Here is a 23,209-nt window from a genome sequence, read left to right on the forward strand (position 1 = left end):
GCCGATTCTCATGGGATTAAGATCACAGACAACCTCTGCAAGTATTACAAATGACTAGAGGTCCCCAGGTAACACTAATCCCTTGCGAATAGGGCTCAGGGCATATCAAGCAATCTCTAACAAAGTAGCTGTGACGCATAGTACAAATATGTTGTGTCATGGTCCTGCCTTCTTGTTCAGGATTTTCTAGTCTTGTGGCAGGATCGTGACAGGTCCCTTATGTTTAATGTGAGAAAGTCATGGGGTGTTTATCTTTTGACAATCCATGTGCTTTCTCGTGTCTCGTCATTGGCCCCGCCCCTCTTGTTTCCCGTATTGCTTTCCTGCCGTGCTTCATTACCCTCACCTGCCGTGTTATCATCCCTCGTTTGTCTTCTCTATAAAATGCCCTCATGTTTCATTGTCCTGTGCTCTGTGATTGTATGTGGTTGTACCCTGTACCTGTGTATTTCTGTGTACCGCTGTTCCTCGTATGTTCACCGTGAGTTCCTGTTGTTACAATTCTGTCAGTCTTAGTAAGTGTTAGTGTTAGTTCAGTTTTGTTCTTGCCTAATGTTATGTAAGTCTAGTGTTAGTTAGTCTATGTCCTGTCCCTTGTATTATATCTTGTTTATTCTGTTATACCCCATCTTGGGTCTTTGTTTTGTGTTTCTTTGTTTAAATAAATATCCCTGTTAACCCCATCACTGCTGCTGCCTGCAACTGGGTTCTTCTCCTCGCTGCCACACCCCTCGGTCGTGACAGATCGTGACAATGTTGTACTCGCATAAGATTGCTCCGCCATTCCTGTCGGATTCAATATTGACGGTACAGCATTGCTTTTTAATCTGTCTCTCCACAAATCCAGCATCGATCAATCTGTGCCTTGTTCACGAAGGAATCCTCGGAGAAATGAAACGAACAAACGCTCAATGTTTTTTCCGCGTGAGCTAGAACGTCTTTAAAAATAAACTTTAACCACGCATTTCTAATTTCAGAATCCGAAGGAAGCTTATGCAGCGACTGTTCTTCCACAACCAGGGATGGCACAGTATTTAGCTTTCTTTAACGGCATGTTTGTTTATTACTTGCTCGCTCTATCTGGTTCCGCGCATTTATGATACTTAAGTTCTGTCATGCGTGAATCAGTGGGCGGGGCTAGAGAAGTAGTCGTTGATATTTTTCTGTGGAGGCGGTGTTCAATCTATCAATGATAGGTGCATTCCAGAACCTGGCGTTCGCTGGGCCTGGTGTCAATAACAGATGTAATCTGTTACAAGGGCATTTTCAGTTCTGACACTTACAGTACATGATGTTCGCGTGAATACGATTCTCTCTTATATAACAAAAGCTCGGGTTAAAATTGTGATTTTAATTCATGGCACCTTTAAGGAATACAGTCAGTATGAAAAACCTTAAATCTTAGTTTTTTTATGTATCTTTCCATGTAAAGGGATTTAAAGTTATAATAAGAATATAAAGCAACAACAGAGAGTTTTTCAACCTTGAAATAATCTCAACATTTTTTTTATTGGTAGGACAACTCTTAACTGGACGAATTTTACTACCGCTGCTACCTAAGCAGCCCTCTATTGGTTGAAATCACACTTGTAACTTTGGTGTGCGGGTAGGTTCACAAGCCCTGTCCATCACCTGCTTTACAGCATACGTCACGTTTTACATGAAGCCTGGGTGAAGTTAGCAAACATCTAACAATAAGACAAAACAATCTAGTTCAGCGCAAGTCTCCAAACCATTACCATGGCAGAGCAAGCAAAAATACAAAGAGGAAAAGAGAGAGAGTGATCTGACACGAGCCCGAACGTGAATCAATATCTGACGGACTTTGCACATACATAGTACGTATTTGGCTCTCCTTTGAACGGTGTCTCTGAATTGTTCAAAATGGCCACTCAAAATGCTTGCTACGGATGCGAAAAAGGCAGAAAATCGAACCCGGTCCGAATTTTTTATGACGGACAAAATATCGGAGGCAGTGTGTATATGTGATTGACACAACGTGAGGAATTTCGAACGCAAATTTCGGACTCAATGTGCAATGGGCTTTACACGGTGGCACGAGCTGGAAGAGGCAACGGGTTTCAAAATGAATGGAGACCTAACGTTAGCCTTCCTGCAACTGTATTTGAAAGTCTTATATGTACATTTTTTCTTACTGTCCTGTACGTTTGAGCTTATTAGTTATAAGGCTGTGCTCAGGTTGTTTATTGGCGCACTAATGTTACTGGTTCACAATTTATAACCGTAAAGTAGACTAGAGATTATTTAATGTTGCCGGGTCTCAATAGCTTATGTAGCATGATCATGAATTGAGTGTTATGCTTGTAAACAGTGACTTCCAAACCACAATAAATGTTTTATGGTCAAAAGTTGCTGATTCCTTAGTTCATGCACATAGACTAATGTTATCGGTATCTATAGTTACTATGCTAGGTACTATTCCCATAGCGAGTTGAGTATAAGTTAGTGATTGCACCTATTACACGAAGCACAACGCCTGGTCCCGAGTGTGTTTCCAAAAATATAGCTACAGAAAATTATTTGTGTTGGTAACTAAACACATTCACGTCCATGGGTTGTGTTTCGGGTGACTGCAAATGTGTTATGTAGCTAGCGTGGTAACAACCAGCTGCTAGGGTTGCTTTCGTCAATGAAAATTATGACTAAATATGATCGTCAACGAACCTTTATCACGCGACGAAAACAAGACGAGATGCAACGTAAATGCTGGTCAGGTGACGATGACTATAATTAAATGTATAATGCAATATTGTTGACGAATAAAAATGAGACTAAATGTTGTTTACAAAAATAAAAACTATGCTAAAATGTCTCTTCATTTTCGTTGACCAAACCAAGACGAGACAAAATGTTATAACTTTATTTCGTCTGATGCTTTAACCTAGATGCGGAATGGAATCCTGTTATTTAAATGTCATCTGGATGTTCTGCGTGTCTGAGTGAATTATGTGCACAGTTTAACATACAACACGAGTGATGGTCGAGGATCTATCTGCGTCTGCACTGTATGAGGATATGAACTTCATCTCCAGAGTTGCTCCGAGAGTTTATTTTACGATCGTTTTACTGTTTGAGTGAAGCTATCGGCAAACACAAAAACTCAAGTGTCTTCCCAAAGACCCGTCAAAATAAAAGTCCCATTAAATTCAACACTCAGACAAAAAATACTTAACTGAATTATAATATTTGCTATTGAAAATTGTAGTGCCCTTGTAGTAAATTGATAAACACTGTATACTATAGTAAAGTTCAAAAACACGATAGTATCTAAGAATTTTACTGCAGATTACTATAGCAAATACTATAGTATACTACAGTAATTTATGTTGACAAATATACCACTATTATATAGTAAAAAAGGAAAAACAGACAAATTAGAAAAATTTAAACAAATTTAGGTAGTGTAAAAATGATATGGCCCTAATTTATCCATCTGTATGTAACATGGATGTCTTTTGTCAGTTACCTGACTTCTCATGATGAACTGCACTTCCATCATTTTTTTTAATGATGACAACAGACAATTTATACTTGTGCTCCTACTATTTGGCCTGTGCTACCAAACTTTAAACCTCTCTAGCACCAGTGCTATGTGCAAAAGCAGTCACTCTTTTCCTGTTGGTTCAATTGCTGGCAAATGTAACCTTCCAGTTGACTTGCGAAATCACTTCCATTTGTTTTATTAATAAAGGATATTGGAAGTAAAATCGGTCTGGGTAATTACAAATACTTTGATTTTAATAGTCACGCAGCAAGAAAAGGAAAATTTGTATAGGAAAAAGATGCACAGAGAATCGTTTTATCATCGCATCGCAGCCCTCTGAATCAGAATCGGAGGTTAGCAATTATAGACCTATCAGCATTCTGCCAGTGGTATCCAAAGTTGTGGAAAAGATAGTTCTCGAACAATTTATCTCAACTCAGCAAAGACTGGATTACACTGTATGCAATTTGGTTTTAGAGCTAATTATTCTACTGAAACAGCTATTTTGCACTTAACAGAGCAAATAAAATTCAGGCTTGATAAAGGTGGGATAATTGGTGCTGTGTTTCTAGACTTGCGTAAAGCCTTCGATACTGTAAATCACAAGTCCTCATTTCTAAATTGTCTAAGTTTAACCTTTCATCAGCAGTTTTAACATGGATTTCATCATATTTATCAGATAGACAGCAATGTGTAAAAATTAAAGGATCTCGCTCTACTAATTTAAATTGCAAGATGGGTGTTCCCCAAGGAGCAATATTGGGACCCTTATTATTTAGCTTGTATATTAACGATCTCCCACAACAGTGTGAAGGGATGCAGGTGCAAATGTATGCTGACGACACTGTTATCTTCGCATACGCAAAAACAGCAGAGTTAGTAGCTGGAAAACTAAACGCTGTGATGGATATGATTACACAGTGGTTAGAGCAGTCATGCCTTAACTTAAATAAAAAAAAAAAAAAAGATATGTTTTTCTCTAAAACGAATGCTTGTTTTTCTGGTACAGATATTTTCATTAATGGTGAGAAGATTGAAGCTGTTACAGAGCTAAATTATTTAGGCTTGCTGCTGGATTCAAATCTTAACTACAAGAAACATGTTAAGAAACTGGTGAGAACCATAAAATATAATTTGTACAGTTTTAGGCAAATTAGACATTGTCTTCCAATGGGTGTAGCGAAAACCTTTATGCACGCTACAATTTATTCTCATCTATCATACTGTTTAACATGCTGGAGTCAAGCAGGAGAGACAGTCGTCAAACCACTACACTCTCTTTATAAACAGACTCTAAAAATTTTAGATCAGAAGCCTACTCGCTATCACTTTTGTAGGATTTTAGAGAAACATAATTTATTAAGTTTTGACAATTTTAAACTTTTTTCAAATTTGTGTATGGTTTATAAAATTTTAAATGGTCTGGCCCCCCCATTTTTCGGAATTTTGTCCACCTTCGTTCTACAATCTCTGTTAGACACACTAGATCATCCTCTACTAGTGACTGTGTGATTCCATTTCGTCGCTCTGTTTTTGGACTATCCTCCTTCTCAGTGAAAGCTCTTACTAATTGGAATATTTTACCTGAATAAATCAGGGTGTGTACATCTATTGATTTGTTTAAAGTAAAATTGAACCCCTTTTTTTAATTTTATTTTTTCTTGCTCTGACGGGATGTGTATAAGTAACTATATTGTATTGTTCTAGTGTATTGTATATTTATATCTGTGTTTTAATTTATGTTTACCTGCCAAGGGACTGCGGATGGAAATTAGCCTGTGGGCTAAATTCGGTACAATGCATGAAATGGAAACATTAATGCTATAATTGTACATGGTCCCTTTCAAATAAACCTAAATAAAAAAAAATCGAATGGCATCGTGACGTGCCTAGAGATTCCCACCCCTACCGATGAACGTAAATTCAAATCAGAGCGTCTTCCGTGTCTGGAATGGATGTATTCTTGAGTCTATAAGGTAACAGTAATATAAGATAACCTTGTTTGAAATGGGTTTGGCTAAAAGAAAATTTTGGTTTCGTCTATACTACTAGGTATACTATATACTTATACTATATTGACTGGGTTAAATAGAATTGCATTACTAAAAAGAGACTAAAATACAATTTTCATTGACTAAAACTAGAGTAAATGTCATCAGTTTTCGTCGACTAAAACTAGACGAAAATAGTCATGGATAATTCTGACTAAAATAAGACTAAAATGCTCAGACTTTTAGTCGACTGAAACTTGACTAGACTAAAAAGAGTGTGAACGTGACTAAAACTAATAAAAACTAAAATGAAAGCTTGACACAAAGACTAGACTAAAATTAAAACAGGCCGCCAAAAACAACACTACCAGCTGCTACCTCAGAATCTAGTTTGAGCTATATCAGTAGTATACCCCGCGGGAGCCAAAAGAGTGCTTTAGTACATGCACAGTTTATGAAGTGACATGATGTAACAGCAGTTTCTGCTTAGTCAAACATTTCATGTGTATTTAGCTGCCCATGTGGAAGCTTATACATTGACAGTATTTACGACATTGATAACAGACAATTGCGCTTATTAACCACATGGGGGAACCATACGCCAAAGTTCTTTGTTGTTGATTTAAATATGTGAACAGTATTAGAGGCTGGCCGATATGATATATTTTAATTAATTGCCATCAGCCGATTGTGCCGCAAATTAGGCCGATTAACAGCTAGGTGCATCTGTAAGCAGCTAAGCATTGTTGTGGAACGCTGCCTCTTGCGGCATAACACTGTGATGTTCCCCTTTGCCTGCTAACTTTTTAACTACCTGATAACTTAACAAGAAAACAGTACGACTAAAATTTGTTTTATCCTTCGTTCTTAATCTAGCCTTGTATATTTCATTTATTAAATATGATGCTACGTGAGAATGCAAGTAATCTATTGTTAGCGAGCCTTCAACCACATAGTTTAGGCTACATGTATGCACGGGCACGAAAACCTGGTGACGAGCCCAGCAGCTAAATTATTACAGTTGTCCGCATTGTATAGCTAGATAAACTCTGGCGTTATCAATACCGTTTCTGCACTGGAGAATTTCTCTCCCTCTGAGGCTGCATGTGAGACGGAGCAACTTGCACTCTGCAGCCATGCCTTGTTGAAAGACCAAACTTCTGGCTAAAACGTGCACGTTAACTTTCCTGCTTAAATGTGTCTGTGGGTCAGACTCTGTTTATACGTCGTATTAAGATGCGTTTTGGTCGATCTTTCAAATGGACGAAGTAAGTGCACACAATTTACAAATGGACGCGACCGGGGCAGATAAACATACAGAGGGAAGCAGGTTTTTTTCTGCTCTGACAGCCACGAGACATGCTGAACACTGTAAGTGTGTGTTAGAAATCGTAAAAGGAGAGAAAACATTCTGCTTGCTTGGTTTTTCGTCATTGAACCAAACTTTTAAGTCTTAAGCCAAAGTTTAAATCCTGACTTGTTGTTTCCCCTCGTTTATGCATTATGTCCATAGTTGGTCTTTTGCGGCTGTTTAAACGCTTTCAACCACAAGAGCGTCTACTTTCTACTTTGACTAATAACTGTCTGCCAACAAACATAACCAAAAAGCATGCTTCAGAACAGTTTGAGAAGGTGCTTAAAAGTGTTGAGCAATGAATTAGACTGCTATCTTGTACCCTGGAATAAACACTTTGCAAGTGCACTAATTTGAAGTGCTTGCAAAGTGATCGAACTTGCAACCTTTGAGTTTTAAGTCTGGCTCTTTAACCATTAGGCCACAACTATCCTTGACCCAATGCATCAAATATTGCCTAAGTGGACAAGAGTAACGATATGCAATTGTTCAATAAATTGTTCTGCAGTTAACATCCTTTAACTTTTGGAAAGTGTGCATATATATCCAGCGATATTTTGTTTGTTTTAATAAACGTAATTCAAAGTATATACAGTATTCAATACAAATAAAAATACATGAAGCCTAAAATTAGTTTAATAATAATAGCTTATATTATTTTATTTCAAGATTAATTCATTTTAAAAGGTTAAATAATTAAGTTAATAATAAAATTAGTTGTAAAGGCTGACATGTGATGTGTGATATTGGAAATGTAATTATAATATTGCTGTAAAATTGTAAAATATAATATACGTAATCTGTGCTTCCACCCCACTTGACGCTCATCAAAAGCGCACACATGCTCACACAATCCCTGAAGCTTAGTAACATTTCCTTGAAATGTTACTTGCATACCCCGAAAGTTATTTCCATTTTTGGAACCGAAAGTTGAGGTTATCAGCTAACTAACCCTTAAACGTACCTGGCTATGTCACATAACCAGCCTTCTGGAATAGCCCCCAGGTTATTCTCACAAAACCATTGAAACATAATCAGAATCCGAAAGAGCTTTATTGGAAAGTATGTTTACATATACAAAAAAATTGTTTTGTGTGAGTGTTAGGGATGGGCGATATATATCGCGATTCAGGGCATTTTCACACCTGTGTATCGATTGCTTTGTTCCGAAACCGGGGGTTAAATCTCTACAATATTGAAATTTATTTTAGTTCGGTTCGCATTCACAAGGCAATATTTCCAAACGGACCAAACTTTGTTAATACAAGTCACGTGCGAGTAAACTCTCCTTCGATTGGTCAGAGTGCATCTGTTTATTTTCCGGCTGGTAACGCGAGTGATAATGAGCGTCAACTGCGCGTTGCACCGGTCTTGCGTCTCTCACGGCGGAGCTCGGGAATAAAGGAGGAGAAGGACAAGAGAGAACCAGGCCTGGATTTTATGTTATGTTTTATTGTGTTTGTGTGGCCGGCAGTCGATTGTGAGGGAGCTGTCAGCACTTTACTTTCGTTTTGTTGTTTGTTTATTTTATTAAAAGTTTGGTTTAACGTTCACCAGTTCCCGCCTCCTTCCTTCATGGGAGCCATTAGCAAAACAATCACTTTTGCGTCATGCAACTTTACATAATTACCCATCATACATTGTGATACAGTCTGGTTCGTTGGTCCGTTGGGTCAGTTGGCTTTCACATGTCTAGCAAATTGCTCCAGAGTTCGTTTGCAATCGGGCCGAGACCACCTTGTTCAGGCGGTCTCGGAGCGATTGTTTTTTGGGCGGATCCTAGCGCGATTGCCGTGTTCACATACAGTATGCCAAACAAACCAAACCAAGAGAGAAGACGCACCAGGTACCAAAACAAACCCTTATGTGTGAAAACGTCCCCACACTAATTATACATGTCTAAATCGATTCTGAATTCGATTCTGTGTTTTATGCGTAGTTCTTCCGTGAACTATGGCTCTTTGATCAGTAGGACATACTGCTCGATCTAAAATCATTACGAGATTGAGTCGTTTATAACGTGCATTTGAAAAACCAACACTCGTCAAACATCATCATTATAAATTAACTTTATTATCATAAAAATACCTGAAAAGGTTTGAAGAACAGTGATAAAATATGACCATTGGCATTTCCTGGAATTGTGTGTAAATTGTTCTTCTTCTGTGTCATATATTCAGAGTTTCTGCGCAAGAACGCCCTCTGGCTTTCGGATGTTGAGGCATTTAACCGTAATTCATTGAGGAAACTGAGCATAATAATTGCACGATATATCGCCCAGCTCTAGTGTGTTTGTGTAGCTGTGTCTGAGGGCATGATTTGTTAAAGGTGCCGTGAATTAAAATCACAATTTTAACGCGAGTTTTTGTTATATAAGAGGGAATCGTATTCACAAGAACATCATGTTGTAAGTGTCAGAACTGAAAACGCCCTTGTTACTGAGATTACAACTGTTATTGACACCAGGCCCAGCGAACAGCAGGTTCTGGAATGCACCTATCTATGACGACATTGATAGGTTAAACCCCACCTCCAAAAGAAAAATATCAACCACTACTTCTATAGCCCCGCCCACTGGTTCGCATGTGACGGAACCAGTGGTGCGGAACCAGATAGAGCCAGCAAGCAATAAACCAACATGTCGTTAAAGATGGCTAAATATTGTGCCATGGTTGTGGAAGAACACAGTCGCTGCACAACCTTCATTCGGATTCCGATATTAGGAATGCGGGGTTAAAGTTTATTTTTAAAGACGTTCTAGCTCAAGTGGGAAAACATGGAGCGGTTGTTTGTTTAATTTCTCCGAGGATTCCTTCGTGAACAAGGCACGGATCGAATTAAAAAGCAGTGCTGTCAGTGCCATCAATATTGGATCCAATAGGAATGGCGCTGCAATCTTATGTGAGTAAAACATGTTTGTCACTATTGCTTTTTTAGAGATCGCTTGATATGCACTGATAGAATCAGAATCAGAAGAGCTTTATTGCCAAGTGTGCTTGCACACACAAGGAATTTTCTTTGGTGTTGGAAGCTTCTAGTACAGACATTCAACACAATGACAATACAATATAATACGATTTACAGTCTAAAAGATAGTATTACCTGTATGGGATGAAATTAATCTCAAATTGATTAACAAATGCATGCACAGTCATCCGTTAACGTGATACAAGTTACACTTGTATTTTACTATTCACAAACAAATGCCTAATGATTTGAATCTGTGAAATTTAGATTTGAATAAACATGAGGCGATTTGTACAAATAGAGACAGATTTGTGAATACAATGTTTCATTTTGTGTTCATGTATAATCATTTTGCGCATACAAATGAGAAGTTGTGCATTTGTGTATCCTTCATCCTGTTCTGTGCATTCGGATTTTGAGACGTTCTTTACGCGGTTTTGCATTGGACAATCCACACACAAACAACTTCAGATCAACGCACAACCGTGCATAAACTATGGCCTACCACTAGATGGCAGTCTGACGGAGCGACGAAGAGGTGAGGTGCGGCAGAGGTGGCGATAGACATTTTCACTAGGCTTGTAAAAAATCTGTCATAATCTATTTTCACCTGTCACAGTGGTCCAACGTTGATGTTACGTGCCAATTAGCATGGTTGTGATATCATCACTATGTACATTCGTTTACTCTCTGAACTTACTGAACTGAATACCCAATAAAGTCGTTCACATATTTAATGTTTCTGTTGTCAGACATAAAACTATAATTACAGACAAATGTTTATAATCATAACAGTAACAATGACAGATGCTTGAAAACGCTGTTTTTTAAGCATTTAATAAATCACTGTTTTGTTATGAATGTGCTGCTTCTGCCACTCACTGAACGGAAAAGACGCAGAGAAACATTTTCCCCGTACTTAAAGTTAAGGTTTATCCAAAATAACGCTAGTCGCTATCTCTCTGAAGGAAAAAAGTCTGTAAACACCGTACCACTGTTCGCGCCTGTGTGTATGTGAGCACACGACGCGGGGGTCTGATTAAGTGACATGCATGCATTGCAGAATTAGATCCTCAAACAACGTTATCGTTGTGTTATTATGAAAAGTGTAAAAATATTTTCAGTTCGTTTTGAAACTATGGCGAAACAGATTAGACGGTGGTGAGACGGCATAGTCTAATGACTTGTTTATACACGCGCGGCGCCTGGCTCCGCACCGCGAGCCTCCACTGATCCCGTTTTCCTGAATGGGCGAGATGTTTATGAGTAATGAATCGGGAAACATGCGCCCTTTCCTCCGGTCACTTGCGATCACGTTCTGATGAAAGGAAATGATTGGATGCTACCAATTTGACATAAAGGGGAATTACAAATTGCCCTCATTGTAATCCATCAAAATGACTCTCGCCCATTCGCCCACCACCATCTAATCTGTTTCGCCATAGTTTCAAAATGAACTGAAAATATGTTTACACTTTTTATAATAACATAACGATAACGTTGTTCAAAATGACGGACAATGAAAAAGTCTAGTCAATGCCGTCAATGAGTCAATGCCGCAAACCTCTGCATCGCTCCTTCAGACTGCCATCTAGTGGTAGGCCGTAGTTTATGCACGGTTGTGCGTTGATCTGAAGTTGTTTGTGTGTGGATTGTCCAATGCAAAACCGCGTAAAGAACGTCTCAAAATCCGAATGCACAGAACAGGATGAATGGACGCGCGCTGCAGGATACACAAATGCACAACTTCTCATTGGTATGCGCAAAATGATTATACATGAACACAAAATAAAACACTGTATTCACAAATCTGCCTCTATTTGTACAAATCGCCTCATGTTTATTCAAATCTAAATTTCACAGATTCAAATCATTAGGCATTTGTTTGTGAATAGTAAAATACAAGTGTAACTTGTATCACGTTCACGGATGACTGTGCATGCATTTGTTAATCAATTTGAGATTAATTTCATCCCATATACCTGGGGAGCTCTAGTCATTTGTAATAATTGTATTCGGCATCTCTGTGATTTGGTGGGCTCATATATCATTTTTCAAGGTTTTATCCACCATTTGCGAATAATGGAGGCTAGGGCTGAAACGATTCCTCGAGTAACTCGAGTTATTCGAATACAAAAAATCATCGAGGCAATTTTTGTTGCCTCGAAGCCTCGTTTAATCCATTTAACTACAGTACACACGGAGCACTGCGTTTCCCCACGGACCGTTATTACTAACGCACAGCCCGCTAAACTCTATTCATGTTACAGGGCTTTCAAGTCTCACGCATTCACCGTGAGAGACACACATTTTAGTCTGTTCACACGCTCACACGTATTTCTCATGCTGATAAATAACTGAGAGCTTATTGAAATGGTGAACTGCTATTTTACTTGGTTTTAGTCTATTTTGCGAGTGAAACTTGTTTTCCGGCTGCATTGAGTCCATCAAACTAGATGCGGACTAGTGGATGCCGAATCTTGTTATTTACACATGTCATCTCTGTCTTTTCTGCGTGTCTGCGTGAATAAACTGCACAGTAGTGATGGGTCGTTCTTGAACGATTCGTTCATTTTGAACGAATCTTTAATGTGACTCAGGAAGAACGAGTCGTCTCGTATACATTTGTATTAGGCCTATATTGCATTTTGAATGTAATATGGCAATGGAATGTACTAAATGGATTTAGTTTTCACAGATATGAATGTATGCAATTTCAGCAATAAATGTTATTTTTTCTAAAAAGGAAACAAATTAGTTGTTCATTTTAAGAGACCTGTCTTATTTTCTCTTGTATATTTAGTATTGCTCTTTAATAAAGAAAAAGTACTTATTATCCGAATACCTGATTAATTGATGGAAAAATCTGTAGAATACTCGATTACTAAAATAATCGATAGCTGCAGCCCTACTAATGTGTAATCTAACGTTACGTGTCCAAATTCCAAATTCACAGAAGGCTCCAACTAAGTTTACTACGCAAACTGCTGTCCAATCATAGCAGTGGGCGTTTACTTCCAAGCCTTCATTGCGGAACGCCCATTCAAACCGAGCATTTGCAGAGCTGTCCTCAAAGCCCGGGTAGAAAATAGCCTATTACTTATTGATTTTTATGATTTTGAATGTAAAAACCACGCGAACGTCATAAGTAGACCTCATACAACAGTATAAAACAATAAACAACACCACGTCACTGCACCTTTAAAATTTAAACAAGTAAAATTAAGATCATTTTTACTTTTGAAAAAAGTAATTGGATGTTCCACTAGATATTTTCAAATGAAAAAAAAGAAAACAAAAAACATTGACAGATTATCTATGTACAGTATAAGAAAAATGAAGAAAGGGTGGGAAATAAGTGTCCATGACTGATGTTCTCATCCTCGTAGCGTTTTTAAAGGACCATTTACACACACATGTCTGGTTTATTATCACTGTGGGGAATATCTATCAGCATAATTTTTATACTGTACAAACTGTACAGTTTATCTAACCTAACCATCACAGAAAACTTGCCATTTATCCACCTTATTTTTGAATACGGAAGGAAACGATGTGACGTACTTCCTTTTTGTGTTGAGACTTCCGTTTTATTAGCCGGCCGGTGGAAATCAATGGAAGTGATGAATAGCACGCTCAAAGCACTATTAAAACTGCTCTGGGGAATATTTTTCACACCTGCAATGTATTACACAGTGGGAGGATGAAGGGACCCGATATATCATATGAAGATATATTCAATTATTTTGTATTTACTCTTTGATGCGCAACTAAGAAGCACAGAGAAATAAGTTACCAGTTAATGCACAGTGGGAAAGTCAGTCGAAATTTGTATATGACCAATTCGCAAACATTCCTGGATCCTTACAACTAAAAAGGGAAGAATTGAGACAGCTGGTTGCTCTTGTATCGCATTCGCAGGTCTCCACCGAGCTGCAGCATCCAACTTTCTAAAAACAACTAAAAACATTCTAACCAATAACTGTCTGTTTTTATGTCTGTTAAATAAAAATGATTTCGTGTTGTTCATTCTCTCCCTTGCTTAATTCAGCTTTAATCCTCCTAGTAACATGGCCTGGTAAACTACAAGCTATAAGTACTGTTTAGCGTGTTGACAAAATTTTAAATGTGCTTTCGATAAAAGCGTCTGCCAAATTAATGAAAATGTAATGTAAGTGCAAATCCTGTATCTGTTAAACCCCATTCACACCCGCTGATCCCGGAAAATTGCCAAAAAATTGCCAAAGTGCCTTCTGTGTGAACGCGAATGCATCCCGGATAGATCCGAAATGTGATAATAAGCACCGTTTCCATCCGTTTCCATCAACTAGTCAACCGTCACTTTCCTAATAAACTGCCACTAAATATCAGTAAGAAAAGTGAAGCCACTGAATATAATAATTTTCATATATAATAATACTTGCACAAGCAGATGATTACGAAACACAATAAATGCGGTGCTTTTGTGGAGGCCTGCTGTTTGGGAAACAGTTCTAAGAGGCAATTACAGAAATACATGACAACTTGCTCAGGCATTTGAAGAATGACCATAACAACATTTCTGATGCTGTGTAACAAGATCAGTACTCTGGTTAGTAACTCTTTTTGGAGGAATTTATTCGGCAAATGGGTTTCCATCTTCCATTATTCGTATTAACCCTTTTTCGAAAAAAATGAAAAAAACACCTCAGTGAGTTTTTTTGAAATTTGGCATTTCCATCACTCGTTTCTGGCAAAATGCGAATAAAACCAGAGTGATGGAAACCCGCTGGTAACAGACTAACTCCAAACTTTCACCCGAACATTTATGTTTTTGTTTTTCTCAACAAAAACATTATAAATATAAACATGATGATCATATACCGACTTAAGTTTATTTATGGATTTTAGAGCATTATGTGCAATGCTTTAGGCCCTATTAACGGGTTTTTCATTCGATCTGCGTGATCTTATTCCGAAATGGTTACAAAATCTAAATGCTGAAAAACTTTTCTAAAACTTTGTTTTTAAACTCACATTTTTGTACATCATATTACTGAAAAATTATTATACTGTGGCTTTTGTATTGCACTAGGCTATGTTGCAAAAATACTGGCTAATTTTAACTTCGCAGCATTTCGTTATATTTTTTAATTAAGGCTGTGTAAATTTGCACTGAACAAACCTGAACAATTTGCTTGTATTTGTTTTCATATGACATTTTATATTTGGCTTAATCTCGTTGGGCTATAGCCTACCTTGCGTTCTTCTGCCTCTTCGTTTTTCTGCATTTACCAATGAAAATTATAAATAACAAAGTTTGTTTTAACATTGATGTCTTTGTCATTTGCAAAAGGCAACAATATATGCTACAGAATAATAACCATACGCACTAAATAGGCCACCTAAAAACACCGCAAGGAAATATCTTTCACCGTGATCAACTCTATTTTCATGACAAAAAAAAATGCACATAACATTACATTGCAGTATATTACGTCACGTGTCGCATGCACAGATTCCAGAAAATCACTGGCAGTGTGAATGAACAAAATCTAACGATCCCGGGACAAATTCCTGGACACATTTTCCATGTATTTGCCAGGATCTCTGTGTGAAAAGGGCTTTAGTCAAGCAGGTAAATTGTCTAGGAGAAAGGCCTTAAAGAAAACGCCTTAAAGTTTTCCGCTATATTTATTTGATTTACTTTTGAAATTTGACCGTTGCTCAGCTCCCGTGGCATCATCCAATCTACACTCACGAATCTCGGCGGGAGTAGTAGACCATCCGGGTATTTCTCGCCTACTTTTTTTGCATACTTAGGTTTCGGACAATACTGTTCATGACTCATACTCATTTTCACCTACTATATAGTATGGAAGTAGGCAATTTCGGACGCAACCAATGAATGGGGAGGAATATAAAGCTCAGTATGGGCGCTCTAGCGAAGAAAGACGTCCCGCCTTCCAGTGAAACGAGCCAATCATCAATCAGTATTGACTGACGATTCTCTGGGGCGGGGCTCTCGTGAGGCACTTGCCAGCCTGTGTGCATGCACAGTAGATGAACTGATCTCGAAAAAGGTGATACTTAGCACAATCTATGCTTAGCAAACCCAAGTTATGGTATAGTTATAAGGTTTAATTATTAATAGGAAATATGCTGTTTAATTGTGTTTTTTTTTTTGCCAGCAAATTTTAAAATACTGTATCTGCCTTCCCCCGTTCAAGTAGATAAGACTGTGGACTTGCTCTTTACTGCCCAGAGCCGTTGCAAACATGGCCACCGAATGGCACGACTTCTGTAAACAGACTTTGGCGACATCCAGATTCAGCTCTGGTGCAATGATTATGGTCAAAACAAATATTTTGTAGACATTGTTTTTGGGTTTGTACCAGCTATTATGGCAACCTCTAACTGTACACATTAAGCTTGTACCTTTGGGTTCCATAATAAATATTAACTAGCCAGTCAAAACAGCACACTCGTCTCACTCGCAATACGACCAGAAGTCTAAACACAAACAGCTCAAAGATGGCGGCGCCCGCATTTACGGCAAAAATAAGGTGGATAGATTTTCAGAAAATATTGTTCTTTATATTCTGTAAGCTAGTTTACCTGTGGGGACCTCAATGTTAGTCCCCACAGTGACACAAGTCCCCGTGAGTTGGTGTGGATTCAGGTTGGAATCCTCACCCAGATAGGAGAAACAGCTATAAACACACACAGATCTTTACATTAAGGTTGATTTTGTTTGAGGAAACACACCAGTCCCTTTCAAATGGCTACCAGGTTAACAGATTTATTTATATTTCTTTAGTTAAAAGTTTAATATTATTTTGTTATACTGACAATATTGATTATCATTACGGTAACTGGTAGTTTTTAGCATTTAAAAATATGTTACATTTATCATTTTCTTTAAAAATATACTTTGAGTAAAGATGAGTAAGATGAGTAAAAAAAATGCTTGGGCATCATGGCTTTTTAGAACAACATTCTATGTTGTTGCCTTTTTTAGTCTGATATTTTAATGAGATTTTTGCGGTCGTATTTGAAAAGTCAAGAGTATTGGGCTTCATGATTATTAGAAGATTAAGCAGTACTTAACTACTCCATCATCAGCAATGAAGTAACTAAAAGATATTCTGGGAAACAAACGGTGTTAAAAGTGAATAGGTTTGAAGCTGAATGGTGTATTAGACAAATGGTCGTCAAACGTCTTATTAAATAGGGATACACCGAAATTAAAATTCTTGGCTGAAGCCTAATAAAAATGAAACGATTAGCCTTAGACTGAATATCGAATACCGAACATGTTTTTTTTGCATTTTCACTGAATTGTTGCTATTTTCGGCCAAATAATTTTGGTTGCCGAACATTCGGTGCATCCTATAAATAGTTAATATTTTGGGTATACTAATTCTTTATGTAAGTTTTTTGATGCAACTGTTTCTTGTAATGGGCTATCTTGTGATTATATTTTTATTTCATTTATGCAGACAATCTATGAGAACAGGATGTACAGCCTTAGAATGGAATGTGGACCAAGATACCCAGAAACACCCCCTTTTGTTCGTTTTGTGACAAAGATCAACTTGAATGGAGTTCATAACTCAAACGGTGTGGTAAGTGTTCCTGGGTGAAACTGAGTAATACATTTATGCATTTTGTTTTCACTGTAAGTTTCTTCTTCCTTGACTGCAGCCTGTATTTTAAACATCTCATTGTATTTTCTTTGGCATCTAATATGGTGTACATCTGCTGGGGCATACTTTCAGGCTGTGTGTCTCTCCAGCTAGGACTAAAATTGGGAAACAATGTGTTAAAGGATAGCACCCAAAAATGAAAGTTCTGTCATTTACTCTCTAAAATCTGTACTCTCACATTCTCATTAACATGTTATCATATATGATAAAGCATATTTGGCATGCTGTCCGAGCCCGAACCCTGGGTACCCCCCCCCCCTTTAACTGGGATAAATACCAGCAGAGAGTAGGCGATAGTGTGGAGGAAAGTAGGGCTGTACCGAATACCATTTTTTGAGCTTCGAAGCTTCGGTAGTAATCAACATCGAATAATCGGAGGAAGGGGCTGAACATATTCTTCTCTCTAATAAAGTTAACAGAACGCAGTTTGATTGCCAACTGCGCCAGAGACGCATATAAACGCATGACTGGCATGAGACTGTTTAAATTCCTCATTCTGTCACAGTAAGAAAAAAAACTTTGGATATGTGCGACATAGTGACATGCAACCTGTCCTCCTTACCGGGTCCCAAACTGCTCCAAATATTAGGTTTGTCGGACATCATGCAGTGCTTCACAGACCGAACAGCGCAAAGCATCTTTCATTAATTGCTTTCGTGTTGTTTTGATAACATAACCAGATCTGCGCAACACGCACATAAAGTTGAACACATAATAAATCACAAACTAGCATTTTATAGGCATACTACTTACAGAACTCATGTGATTTTTCAAACTTGATGTGCTGTTGTGGTAGGCCAGTTTCAAACCGCATATTTGGCACACTGCCTTTGTCTTGTCCTCACTGAATTTAAAGTGTTCCCACACTTTTGTCTTCTTCAGATCAACTAAATCATGACGTTCACTTATGGGAGATTCATATTCAAGCGCGAATGCGAATCGCTTCACGGGGATGCCGGGTGTTAGGAAAAAAATAATATTTGAATCTTAAAATTAAAAATAGAATGCCAACCCACAGAATGAATATTTGAATATTCTGGTACAGCCCTAGAGGAAAGATGCTGCAAAAACGGTCACGGGACTGCTTAATATCAGAAATTTCTCCGTGCTGATTGGTTGTATTACATGAACATGCTCACCATTAAAGTTTATTTAACTTTGTTGTTCTGTTGAACTCAACTCAACTCTCAACTCAACTTTATTTATATAGCGCTTTTACAATTTTCATTGTTACAAAGCAGCTGTACATGAGACATATTGACTATAAGCAAAATAATTAAAGTTGTACCTGCAGAAACAAGAAAAGGTTGAAAACACAGAAGACAGACATACCCACATACAAAACACTCCACACACACAATATGCACACGTACTAACACACATAGACATAGAGACACACACACACACACACATGCGCACGCACACACACACAACACACACACACGTACGTACACAGACAAGTACGCACACACACACACACTCACTGAGAGCACACATTTAGGATAAAGGAGAGAGAAGCACAGGTCAAATATAACAGACTATAAATTCCTATATGCAATATTAATTAAGTAAAACTTTAAAATTCTAAAGCAGCCCCCCCGGTCAGGCAGATAGTGCAAAAACAGTATGCAAACGGTGGCGAGGAACCCAAAACTCTAATCGAGAAAAAAAACCTCAGGAGAACCCAGGCCCAACCAGGGGATTCCAGTTCCCCTCTGGCAAAAGCTGCTGCCTCTGCACAAGCTCCAGAGAACTTGCACAACAAGGCTAAATAAAATAAATAAACTTAATAATAAAATAAATTATAGTTTAAGATTATCATTAATAATCTAATAGCATTTGAAGTTTTGTGGTGAAGACATGTCAAGAGACCGCGTCCTTCTTTATCCAGCTCTATCATCTCAGCTCTTGTCAGGTCCCCACTTCCCATTCTCCGCTCTACCATCAGGTCAGGCCATGAACTGCATCCTGCTCGCTGTGGTAACCTTGGAACAATGAGACAAGACTGGCTGAGAGTAGAGTACTGTTCTGTACTCTTTGATGCAACAAGTACATCAGTTGTGTTTTTGGTTCCGGTTGATCTAACTAATGCAGCCTAAACCCTCTGAAGATTTATATTATGGAAGAGTAGTGTATGCAAGATTAAAAAGATGCGTCTTTAGTCTAGATTTAAACTGACAGAGTGTGTCTGCCTCCCGGACAGTGCAGGGAAGACTATTCCAAAGTTTAGGCGCTAGATAGGAAAAGGATCTACCACCTGCACTTGATTTTGAAATTCTAGGTATTACCAACTGACAGGACGCCTGAGAGCGTAATGCACGTGAAGGACTGTAATACAAAAGGAGTTCATTCAAGTACTGAGGAGCTAAACCATGTAAGGCTTTATAGGTAATAAGCAAGATTTTAAAGTTAACGCGATGCTTTATAGGTAACCAGTGCAAGGTTGACAGAACCGGGCTAATATGTTCATACTTTTTTGTACGTGTAAGAACTCGAGCTGCCGCGTTTTGGACCAGTTGGAGTTTTTGTAATAAGCCTGCAGGGCAACCACCTAACAGTGCATTACAGTAATCTAGTCTTGATGTCATGAATGCATGAATTAACTTCTCTGCATCTGAGATTGACAGCATATGACGTAGTTTAGATATATTCTTAAAATGGAAAAACGCAATTTTACAGGTGTTGGCGACGTGGCTCTCAAATGACAGATTACTATCGAATAGAACGCCAAGATTCTTTGCTGACGACGAGGGTTTTATGGAACATCCGTCAATAGTTAAACAGTATTCTTGGTTGTTACTTATAGCAGTTTTCGGTCCAATAAGTAACACTTCCGTTTTGTCCGAGTTCAGTAATAAAAAGTTGTTACTCATCCAGTTTTTTATATCGACTATGCATTCCATTATTCGATGGAACTGCTGTGTTTCATGAGGCTTCGAGGAAATATAAAGTTGAGTATCATCAGCATAACAGTGAAAGCTAACTCCGTGTCGCTTTATTATATCTCCTAGAGGTAGCATGTATAATGCGAAGAGCAGAGGCCCTAAGACTGAGCCCTGTGGTACACCGTACTGGACTTGCGATTTGCGTGACACCTCATTGTTTATTGCTACAAATTGAAAACGGTCGGATAAATAAGATTTAAACCATTTCAAAGCTATTCCCTTAATGCCGACATAATTTTCGAGTCTATGTAGGAGTGTGCTGTGGTCAATGGTATCGAATGCAGCACTAAGGTCTAGCAGCACCAATAACGAGATACAACCTCGGTCAGACGCCAATAGCAGATCATTTGTAACTCTGATCAAAGCAGTCTCTGTACTGTGACATGCTCTAAATCCAGACTGGAATTCTTCATTGATGTCATTCCTTTGGAGGAAGGAGCATAATTGAGTTGAAACTACTTTTTCCAGAACTTTAGATATGAAAGGTAGATTCGATATAGGCCTGTAGTTCCTTAGTTCTCTAGGGTCGAGTTGGGGTTTTTTGACAAGGGGCCTTATAACAGCCACCTTATATGCTTTAGGCACATGTCCTAATGTCAGAGATGAGTTAATAATACCAAGAAGAGGATCTATAATTTCTGGGAGCATCTCTTTCAGTAGATTTGTAGGTATAGGGTCTAGTATGCATGTTGTTGATTTAGATGATCTAATAATTTTAGACAGCTCATCTTGATCTACGGTATAAAATAATTGCATTTTCTCCTTAAGGGCGCTGTAGTTAGTTTGTTCAGCGGGTTTCACTTCTGATTGCATTGTTATAATTTTTTCTCTAATATCTTGGATTTTATATGTGAAGTAGTTCATAAATTCATCACTGCTATGCTGATATACAGGATCAGAAGTCACTGACGATTTATTTTTTGTTAATTTAGCCACCGTGTTAAATAAAAACCTAGGGTTGTGCTGGTTTTCTTCTATTAGTGATGAAAAGTAGGCGGATCTAGAAGTTATTAGGGCTTTCCTGTATTTTCGAATACTATCCTTCCATGCTGTACGAAATACCTCTAATTTAGTTTTCTTAAAGTTGCGCTCCATTTTTCGGGCCGCTTTCTTTAGAGCCTGAGTGTGTTCATTATACCACGGTGTGGGGCTGCCATTTTTAATCTTCTTTAAACGTAGTGGAGCAACTTTGTCTAGCGTTACCGAGAAGGTGGAATTAAAATTTTCAGTGGTAATGTCAAGATCTTCAACGTTATTTCTCATGATTTGAGACAATTCGGGCAGATTATCGAGAAACGCATCTTTGGTAGTTGAAGTTATTGTTCTACCATATTTGTAACAATGAGTTTTATTTGCAGCCGTAGGCCAGTGAAGCAAACATAATACCAGATAATGATCCGAAATGTCTTCACTCTGCTGAAGGATTTTAACGTCGTCCACATTTATACCGTAAGACAGTATTAAATCTAAAGTATGATTACGAAGGTGAGTGGGTCCTGACACATGTTGACTAATGCCCATGGAGTTAAGAGTGTCTTTGAAAGCCATTCCTAAGGCATCTGTAACGTTATCTACGTGGATGTTAAAGTCACCAACGACAAGGAGTCTATCTGCGGCCAGTACTAGTTCTGATAAGAACCCACCAAATTCTTTAATAAAATCTGTGTGGTGCCCTGGAGGCCTATATACAATAGCTAGAATCAATTTAAAAAGTGTTTTATCTTTAGTATTAGGTGTTGAAACATGAAGAACCATGACTTCAAAAGAATTATATTTAGAGTTCGACTTCTGGGAAATGCTAAGAGAGTTATTGTAAAGTGCTGCGACACCTCCCCCTCTGCCTTTTAGACGAGGCTCGTGTTTATAATAATAATCTTGGGGGACAGATTCATTTAAAGCAATATAATCATCTGGTTTTAGCCATGTTTCTGTCAAACAGAGCATGTCTATTTTATGATCTGTTATCATATCGTTAACAAAAAGTGCTTTATTAGAGAGAGATCTAATATTTAGCAATCCGAGTCGTAACAGTTGATTATCTGTATTTTGTTCATGTTTAGTTTGTTTAACGTTTATTAAATTACTTTCAAGAGGTTTACGCATTATTTTATGTTTGCTAATCCGGGGGACAGACACAGTCTCTATTTTGTGATGTTTGGGAGAACGGATTACTACATGTTGTACATTTTGTGTATTCTGCGACGTGAGACGGCAAGCAGACAGTTGGTTAAGCCATACTGTCTGCTCCCTGACCTGGGCCCCAGCGAGTCAAGTTTTAGCATTAGCATTAAGACTTTTTGCCATATTTCTAGACAGGATGGAAGTCCCAGCCCAGGAGGGATGGAGACCATCTCGTTTCAACATGAAAGGTATTTGGAAGAAAGTGACCAGTGCGGTGCGAGTGCATTATGTTCAAGTTTTTTTGTTATATGACTGGCAAATGTACCCTGTTAACCCTTTGATCTGTACAGTCACACCGGTGGGATTACAACATTCATCGCTTTGGCTGGCACTGGGCAGGAGACAGACGTACTCAGCGCCTGCCACATATCACAACTATGCAGTGATTTCAACCACATAATGTTTAATTTAGGCTTCAGACATTTAAATACATGTGCGTACAAGCCGATAATACATTTAGAGTTTGTAAAATACACACTGATGTCAATGGAAGTGGCAATAATAATCCATTCAAATATAATTTGACAGATGTTTTATTCACATGAGATACACATAATGTTAACAACTGTAAAGCTCAC

At 38.1% G+C, this 23,209-nt stretch overlaps 1 protein-coding gene across 1 annotated transcript in view; it reads left to right on the forward strand.

Moving 5' to 3' along the window:
• Positions 1 to 23,209, forward strand: part of ube2v1 (ubiquitin-conjugating enzyme E2 variant 1) — a 55,366-nt gene that overhangs the window by 24,806 nt on the left and 7,351 nt on the right. The window contains exon 4 of the mRNA XM_057362335.1: positions 17,299 to 17,424. Within this exon, the coding sequence (XP_057218318.1) occupies positions 17,299 to 17,424 (126 nt within the window). The remainder of the gene's footprint in view (positions 1 to 17,298; positions 17,425 to 23,209) is intronic.

Source organism: Triplophysa rosa, linkage group LG20 (assembly GCF_024868665.1).
Source record: "Triplophysa rosa linkage group LG20, Trosa_1v2, whole genome shotgun sequence".
In the NCBI taxonomy this organism is placed as follows: domain Eukaryota; kingdom Metazoa; phylum Chordata; class Actinopteri; order Cypriniformes; family Nemacheilidae; genus Triplophysa; species Triplophysa rosa.